The sequence below is a fragment of the Halichoerus grypus genome, chromosome 11, assembly GCF_964656455.1.
Source record: "Halichoerus grypus chromosome 11, mHalGry1.hap1.1, whole genome shotgun sequence".
NCBI lineage: Eukaryota > Metazoa > Chordata > Mammalia > Carnivora > Phocidae > Halichoerus > Halichoerus grypus.
Genome location: NC_135722.1, coordinates 31,720,863 through 31,730,096, shown reverse-complemented (window position 1 = coordinate 31,730,096; position 9,234 = coordinate 31,720,863). Strand labels below are relative to the sequence as shown.

At 42.5% G+C, this 9,234-nt stretch overlaps 1 protein-coding gene across 1 annotated transcript; it reads left to right on the top strand.

Moving 5' to 3' along the window:
* The first annotated feature begins 4,068 nt into the window (after positions 1-4,068).
* Positions 4,069-6,264, top strand: FIBIN (fin bud initiation factor homolog). The gene has a single exon (XM_036100908.2). The coding sequence runs from the start codon at positions 4,636-4,638 to the stop codon at positions 5,269-5,271; it is 636 nt and encodes a 211-aa protein (XP_035956801.2). The 5' UTR covers positions 4,069-4,635; the 3' UTR covers positions 5,272-6,264.
* Positions 6,265-9,234: the final 2,970 nt, after the last annotated feature.

The window sequence follows — 9,234 nt, the reverse complement described above, 5'->3', positions numbered from 1 at the left end:
TCTCACTAATGGAGACAGACTGGGAGAACTGATCAAACTCTTCCCACATTATACTTATTTCCTTGTAAGCATTCTCATTAGGTTTCCATGGGTGTGTTGTATTCCCTATATTTCATGGGAACTTTGTGATTGTTCTTGTTAAGAATTGCCCCTAACCAATGTTCTTATAGCAAATAATAATAACCACTTCACTGAATTAATGTGACAAATAAATTAGATCATCAAAATTTATTCCACTCTCTCTTCTTTTCCTCCTTCTGTCTTTTCTTCCTTCTTTACTTGCTACCTTTCTTCCTTACTCATCCATTTCTTTTCCTTTCTCCTTCCCACCCTCTGTAAACAATGGTTGCTAAACAAATGCTAGTGATTTCCTGTTAATTGATAAAATAATACCCAAAGTGCTAAATACTGGGGCTTTCTTATCTTCTCCCCTTTGTCTTCCTTTTCTTTCTTCTCCCACCCCAGAACCCCTACTCTGGTCCAAGCTAACTTCCTTGTTTTTTTTCTTCTCTGACATGGTTTAGGGATTCAGCCTGAATTCAGCTTCCCCCCCGTTTGGGGGAGAGGAGCTGTTGAGAGTGAGAGCTTCCACTTCCCAGAGACACACTTTGAATTTCTAAACTGTGTAGTGGGACCTCATCTCTTACAAGCCTCTTTGTCTATAAAAATTCCACTATTATCATAATCAGAAACAGTCAGGGGATCACAAAAGTCTTTGGCAGGGGGAAATCATGGAGCTTAAGAAATCTTATAGGTCTTTAGGCTCATGGTGCCAGCCTGATTTCCTGCTTCCCTCTCTGAAGTGGTAACTGGACCAAAGGAACAACAAGATTTAAAGTGCGCTGAAAAGAAGAAAAGATACACGAGCTGTAAGCTAGCCAACCCTGCTGGCGTTGCATGGCAAGGATTGCAAATAAGCAGCTGGTACTGGGTGAGGGTGCTTATCTACTTACATGACTCCGGCCACTGCTGCTGGGGTCCTCCTTTATTCTTAATTTTATCCAGTTCCTGCCCTTTGACTTCATCTCTAGTTTTCAGCCCTAGACTCAACTATTGTCCCTATCAGCGGATCGTACTTCTCGATTTTACTTCTCTAAGTTCTCCGTCCTGTATATCTGGGTTTGGACATTTCCTCTGGCTCCATTCACTTCAGGCCAATCATTAGAAGCCCACCTTAACTCTGACTCTAGTAGATCAGCCCAAGACGGGATTGTGCACATATGAAGACCTTATAAATAAACAACTTTTAAAAATGAACAAGATGAAGTGTTTAGTGCAAAACGCCATGGTGTGCTGGAGCTAACTAGCACTGGCTCGTGAGAACTAATTGTTAGGTTTTTAGGAATTTTGCAAGTCAGTTGTTAAACAGTCATTATTGAAAATTGTTATTTATACTTGCAGTTAAATAAATTATATTAAAATAAAGGGAATGCATATGTAAAACTCATCACTTTGAAATTACTATTTTCTTTGCTCTTGAGGTTATCTGTATCTAATGTATCTGTATAATGGAAATGCTATATAATGGTGTGTCATTGCACACATCTTCCTAACTCTGTATTCAGTGATCCAGGCATGGTGAGTGTATTCACACCATGGAAATCAGCAAATGCTACAAAGAGCTTTTTTCTCCCATAGAGCCAGCTGTTAAATAGTTGACTGCGCACAACTACAAGAGTGCTGGTGTCTTTCAGAAATGGTTAATAAAGACAAAAGCATGGGGTAGGGAGAATATTTGTAGTTACTTCCCTGGAATCCATTCTCATACTGTCCCCTTCCTAAATAAGACCTTAAATTTTTCATCCATGTAGTTTGCATGGCACCTTGCCTTCAGCTGCAGAACAGGGTCCTTTTTCATTTGTTGTCCCAAGCGCAGTGGCCAATCCCAAACCTCTGACTACAGTCAACCTGGTTCAAGGATGAATTAATGGTCCAAATCAAACCAACATGGCTACTGAGGCTGATTTGAAGGACCTGCCATTCATAACCTTTCATTCCTACTACATAGGAACAAGGACATTTGTAGCTCAAAAGACACTTGTAGCTGTCCTGGAACCACAAATGAAAAAGACTACCCAAGAATGAATTTAAGCTGAGGAAGTAGAACCAAAAAATGGTGAGAAAGAAACTAGATTCTGGACCAGGCGCAGACTGAAAATCTAATTATAGACGTTCTGTAAGTCAGTGAATTCCTTTTTGACTTCAGTGTGATTGAATTAGACTTTCAGTTACTTGTGCCAAAGTGATGCCTTCCTGATACATGACATGGAGTTTATATCTTTAGATGAGGTAATTGTAGGAAAAAGTAAATACTTTAAGCCATTTGTATCATGGTTGTTTGTGTATATAGGCCTGACTCTTCACCAGAGAGCAAACTCTTTGTAGGCTGAAACTTCTTACTGCACATCTTTGTATCTACAACTCACTTAACACTGTGCCCTGCATAAAGTAGGGGGCAAGTAGTAATAAGTGCTTAATTTAGGTTTGCTTAATTGAATTGGTTCGTAAGTCAGGGAGGGATTGTGCAAGAAGTGGAGTGAATCCGAGTAAATTCCTCTTCCCTTCTTTGGCCAAGCAGCCAATTTGAATCCATCTGTTGTCATTTGTGAATGTCCCAGCAAAAAAAGAATGAAGTAATATGGCTCTTGAGTCCAACAGTCCAGTCTCTCCATGGAGAAGGTGGTAGTTCTCTGCTGGAATGCAGTGAAAATAAGTCATCATCTTTTTGGTTAGCATAATCGCTAAGAAGACCCCTTTTGTCCATGTTTTCATGATGTCAAATATCTGGATAAGAATTAAATGTGCAGTCAACATGTCTTGCAAAATCTATGCATGTGGCACCACAGTGACAAAATATCCAGGTACTTAACCAGACTTCTCATCTATCCACAAGTCTGGGTTGTTTATGTCAGAAAGTGACGGTAACAAGTATGACAATCCCAGAACTCTATGGCACTGTAGCTCTGAATGACACCAGTCCCTTATGACTTGGAGAGGAAGATAAGTACTAACACAGGCAGATCACATGAGTATTTCAGCTACATTTCAAGGCCGAAAGGAAATAACTACGAAAACAGGAATTCTGCCTCCACTTTCCCATCCTTTCCCCGTCTTTTCTCCAACCCTCTCACTGTCAACATGCAATGTATCTTCTTTATTTATATTAGTTTAATTTTCTCTCAATTTCCTAGAATGTAAGCTCCAAGAGGGCAAGTATTCGTCTCCATTTTTTCCACAGCTCTGGTAACGGTATCTAAAATAGACTCTAGCATATAGTAAGTGCTCAGTAAACATTTCTTGGACAAATGAGTTGGCCCGATGGATGGCAATTTGTTAATTAACTCATAGATCAGAAACTAAAAAGGCCTGGTAAAAACAAAAACCAAAAACCAAAAAACTTTGTTTTTCTAAATTAAATGAAAAGACCCCGTGCGGGCTCCACCACAGCCTAACTTTGTGACTACAAACAATTTGTTTCTCATCGTGTCCCTTGGTTTCTCCAGATAATAGTCCCAGCCCTACATTCTTCAAAAACTTTTAAGTATCTCAAAAGAGACAATAGCTGCAAAGGTGTCAGGCTAAAGATGCATTGCCGAAGCTCAGCACGGATGGTTTTGCATAGGATTAAACAATTATCTCAGTTGTCCACTTACTTATTAAACTGGCAAAATTCCATTTTCAGCTTTTGTTCCTGTACATACCAGCAACCATGCATTAATCAGTTTTCTATATTGCTATTGCTTTCAATGTATTGTTATTAACATTTTTAATTAACTAACCATTTCCAAACAAAATTGCCATGTCTTACACTACAAATTTGCCTTCGAAGTCACAAACTTTTTAATGATAAATATAGACATACTTAACAAATCCAATCGAACTGGTACTTACTTCAAATGTGAAGTAGTATTTCTCCAGAGTAATCACTCTTCCCTCCAGTATGTTAACAGCACATCAGTCTTTCTGTTGTGAGCATCCTGTTTACCCTGTTCTTATTTCCTCCTTCAAGCTAAATTCTATTTTGCAAGGTCCCCCTTCCAGTCTTAAAAAAAAAAAAAAAAAAGGATCCTGTACCTTTAATAGCAGAGACCTGATGAGAGGTTTCTTTCCAAACTTGTTCCCTGGCTTCCAAGTGACGAAACCAGCTGTAATTTGAGAGCAGAGAGATCCTCAGGATATCATTAGCCAAAGGAAAAGCTCCACATTCCCACCCAGTCCAGAAGTTGAAATCGTATCAGAGCGCAAGAGCCTCTCTCTCCAGCTACAGGCTCCATCTCTCAGGAGCAAGGGGGAACTCCGACAGAGAGTGGGGCAACCGAGCCCTGGAGGAGGGGTTCCCTCTCCTGCCGGTGATCCCGCCGCCGCCGCGGCCGCCGGGAAGGAGCCGGCTGAGTTCCAGCCCGGAGCGCGGGAGCCAGAGCCTGCGTGCATCCTGCGCTGTGTGGCCGTGCTACCCAGGCGCCCGTGACACAGCCACATGAAGCCTGCTGGGGAGGGGGGGCCAGGGTGCAGCAAGCCGGCGGGGACTGAGGCTGTCGCCGTCTTGGGGAGGCACTGACTCCCAGGGGGACCCCCTTCTTCGTGCCCGGGCGAACTGTCTTCTCCAGGGGTCCCCGGTCATCCTGACTCTCCAGGATGGTGTTCCTGAAGTTCCTCTGGATAGGTTTCTTCTGCCGCCTGTGTCAGGGCTACTTCGATGGCCCTCTCTACCCGGAGATGTCCAATGGGACTCTGCACCACTACTTCGTGCCCGACGGGGACTATGAAGAGAATGATGACCCTGAGAAGTGCCAGTTGCTGTTCAGGGTGAGTGACCACCGGCGCTGCTCCCAGGGGGAGGGGAGCCAGGCCAGCAGTCTGCTGAGCCTCACCCTCCGGGAAGAGTTCACCGTGCTGGGCCGCCAGGTGGAGGATGCTGGGCGTGTCCTGGAGGGCATCAGTAAGAGCATCTCCTACGACCTGGACGGGGAAGAGAGCTATGGCAAGTACCTGCGGCGGGAGTCCCACCAGATCGGGGATGCCTACTCCAACTCGGACAAGTCTCTCACTGAGCTGGAAAGCAAGTTTAAGCAGGGCCAGGAACAGGACAGCAGGCAAGAGAGCAGACTCAACGAGGACTTCTTGGGGATGCTGGTCCACACCAGGTCCCTGCTGAAGGAAACGCTTGACATCTCCATGGGGCTCAGGGACAAATACGAGCTGCTGGCCCTCACCATCAGGAGCCATGGGACCCGGCTAGGTCGGCTGAAAAATGATTATCTTAAAGTGTAGGTGAAAGGGCACACTGGCAGGGAGAGGGCATCAAGTCAGCCCCGTTGTGGAGGGTGGGGGCAGAAGACAGGGCTAACATTTCCCTTATACTTCTTATTTTTTATATCTGGATTTGCACTTGGAGAATGATCTGAAGTGAACTTTAAAGGAAATAAGTGAGAGTCGAGTTGTTTCGTTTCTGTACATTATTTATGGAATTGCTATTGATTTGTTACTTGGAAAGAACAACTTATGGCCATGCCTCCTGCCTTCCCTAGAGGACTTTATAACTCTGCAGAGACACCTGTTTCAGCCATGTCTAGAAGGACACAGTTTATGCAGTAGGGAGCGATTACATTTCCCCACCCTGGAGATTATGGGAAAATACTCAGAGAGGATAGTGCAGAGTTCCCTTTCGCCTTCAGCCTTGGCTCTTGGACTCTGAAAGTTGTCAGTTGTCTGTTTTTCAGATGAGGTCCCAGGTGCTGCTCAGCCTGCCTGCCAGCAGATGGAAGTCGCCAGTTTCTTCTTCTCCTTTTCTCTCTTATTTATTAACCATGGTCTCCAAGGTTTTGTTTTTAGTTTTGGGGGTTTTTTGTTTGTTTTTCGGGGTTTTTTTTTTGTTTTTTCGTAAGAGTATTGCCTAGAAATATGCAAATCGTCCTCTGCAGGGAGATGTCCAAGGTGCCTCTGTGAGTGTAAGCTGAAGTGGCCACATTTAAGAAGTCCAAGCTTTGTGGTTGGTACACACTCATGTTGCTAAGCTGATTTGTTGTGTCTCTCATTGTATGCCTGTGTCCTCAGAGCTGCAGTCCATTACAAAAAAGTAGATAGATTGAACACACCCCTGAATGCCGATGATGTAGGTTACCAATGTATTCGTTCTGGGTTTGGGGGTTTTGCTTCTGTTTGCATATTGGAAACTTGTACTTCAAGTGGGGGGGGGGGGATTCTAATTTTAATAACTCCTTCACTAAGTTTTATTATTCAGCCAATAAATATGTTCTCGTATAATACTGGCTTATTTTCTAATTGATATCCATAACTTTCATATTGCAAAGAGAAGTACAGTGCAAGAGGAAAGAGAAGGGTGGGATTTAAGCCAGTTTACTCAGAGTATATGATAAAGAAGGCAGAGGGATGGCTATGTATTTGGCAATCCTCTCTTCCCTGGCCACCCTTATCATCCTCAAAAGAAAAAATCTAGGTCTAGCCAGAAGTTGATCTCTGCTGGTCTGCCTAAAAACTCCATTTTCCCCAGTTTTTCCCATAGAAACAACTGGAAAATCTTATGACAAGGCTTGTTAAGTTATATGCCCTCATAATGCAGACGGAGGGTTCCATTCTAAGTTATAAGAACTATAATGATGTTTAATAATTTTGAAGCCAGGTCTATGTTATTGACTAATGATTTCAAAAGGTGGAAATTCACTTTATTTCATGTCTTCCCCCAGCCCCTCACTCTCACCTTAAATATGTTTTTCTTTCACACACACACACACACACACACACACAGAGGAAAATAAATAAATGTTCATAATCTACTCTTCAACAGTGAAGCATTTTTTTCTCTCCCATGCACAAAGAATCTAGTTTTCTATTCCTATGATGTGTCCAGTATATCCTCCTATTACTTTAGGGGAAACTGAGGCCCAGAAAGTGGCTGACCCTTGTTGTAACAGCTCCTGGTCTCTTACAGTACAGAACTTTCCCACATTGCTCCTTGCAAGGATGCTGAGGCCCAAACCTTTGCATAAACCTCATTGTTTAAAATATAAAAGAACAACACATGGAATAATACTTAAAATAATTGTTTGTAATTTCTTAGCTGCCTCGATACTGGTGTGTGGGGGGAAGGTAAATGATTGTTGAAAAGGGTTTCCTTCTTTATTCTATGAAAGATGAGGGAAGCACGTTCTGCATGGAGCACTGGGTGTTATGCACAAACAATGAATCATGGAACACTATATCTAAAACTAATGATGTAATGTATGGGGATTAACATAACAATAAAAAAATTAAAAAAAAAAAAAGAAAGATGAGGGAAAAACAGCAGAGGCAAAGGAGATGATATTTGGCACTTAAATGATTATAGTTTGTAGTCACAACACTTAATATCTCAAAATTTTCCTATCACTCACTTCACAGGACTGAAGTCTAATCCATGGACATATTAAATGTCACCTCTTCAATTTTCCCATCTGTAATAGGAGAATATTAAGCACATGACGCAGCTAGAAAACTGGCTTCCCTGTGCATGCTAATTTCAATCAATCCATAATGGCTGCATACACTATTAGGCTAGGAAGGATTTATAAGGCACCTTTTAAAGATGTAAAGAGGGCTGTCCCCAGTTAGAGATGCCTTCCATGGGTGCAGAAAGAGGACCAGTGGTGCATCTGCTACAAATTTGAAAACCCTGAAACAGATTGTGTATGAGGTTCTTTCTAGGGCGAACATTCTATGAATCCTGCAAAACCAGAACGAAATTATCTGACTTTGAATCATCCATTCAAGGCTAGAGGTACAGCCAGGAATCCCACAGAATCTTATGTAAATGGCCCTAGAGGGCAAATGAGAATTTCGGGGGGGGGGGGGGGGGCTAGTGAGCCGTCCTAGATACCAACCCAGAGGCTAACATCACAAAGCTTTTCCAAATCCTCTTATGGGGAGAAACAGACCCACTCAGTTCTTTCCTCCCCACTTCCTTGTTATGCTTATTGGGACCTCCTTGCTTGCCAGGTGAAAAATTCTTTTCAATAGTGCTTCTTTATTTCTCAGACCATGAAATAATATTTTGAGAATCTGAAGAAAACTACATACTTTCTTCCCTGAGAAATCTGACAAAAATATCCATACATTTTAGGATATGCATTATTTTTATAAATACCAATCACTTAACATGCATCAGGTATGGAATTAGGTTGTGGGTAATTCTGGGATTCACAAAGCCTTGGGACTTAATCTAACTAAGAGTTTTAAAAAGCCTCTTGGAGTTTTATTTGAGTAAGAGACATTTTTGTTATTGCTATAATTTTCAGTTAGTTCTTTTTTTTTTTAAGATTTTATTTATTTATTTGAAAGAGAGTGAGAGAGAGAGAGAGAGAGAGAGCACAAGCCGGGGGTAGGGGAAGAGGCAGAAGAAGTAGACTCCCCACTGAACCTGGAGCCTGATGCAGGGCTTGATGTGGGGCTCCATCCCAGGACCCTGGGATCATGACCTGAGCCAAAGGCAGATACTTAACCGACTGAGCCACCCAGGCACCCCAAGTTTCAGTTAGTTATAACAACAAAACAGCTAACTTTTTTGAGAACTCAGGGCCTGTGCTAAGAACTTTGCCTGAACTACTTTGCCTTAATTCTAGCAACAAACTGTGAGGGAAGTATCACAGAAAAGGAATTATTCCATGCCAAGTGCTTCGAACAGTACCTGACACAGAGTGAATCCTCAATCAATGTTACTTACTATTATGGTTAGTTTGGTAACTGAGGCCCAGAAAGCCTAGGGAATTTTCCCAAGGTGAGAACTGTGTGATGTCTTACATACTTCACTATATTCTCCCTTTTTAAACTGATGGTTATCTAGTGGAGTATAGATCAAATTAAAGAAGACTGTGGAGGGTAGGGGTCCCCTGGGGCCACCAGCTGTCTACTGCACATGCTGTCCCTATAGGCCTGTCAACTGACTTCCTACAGCAATTCAGATGTCTGATCTCTGTCCATCAGAAGCTGAGTGGCTCCTGTGTTTACCGAATTTCTCGCTGAGTCTTTCTCTGTGTGATGCATTGTTAAATACCACTACTCCTCACTCTCCCAATCTGACCATGTGAAAATTTCCGTATACCTACTTTGAAACATTCCATAGGTATCTGTCTATCTAGAGTCTGTTGATAAAGGACACCAGGCCATGTTAGCCTTTGCAACCACCAAAGCCACACTTCTAGAAGCCGGCAGAAGCCTGCTGGTGTAGGTATGTTATGAAAG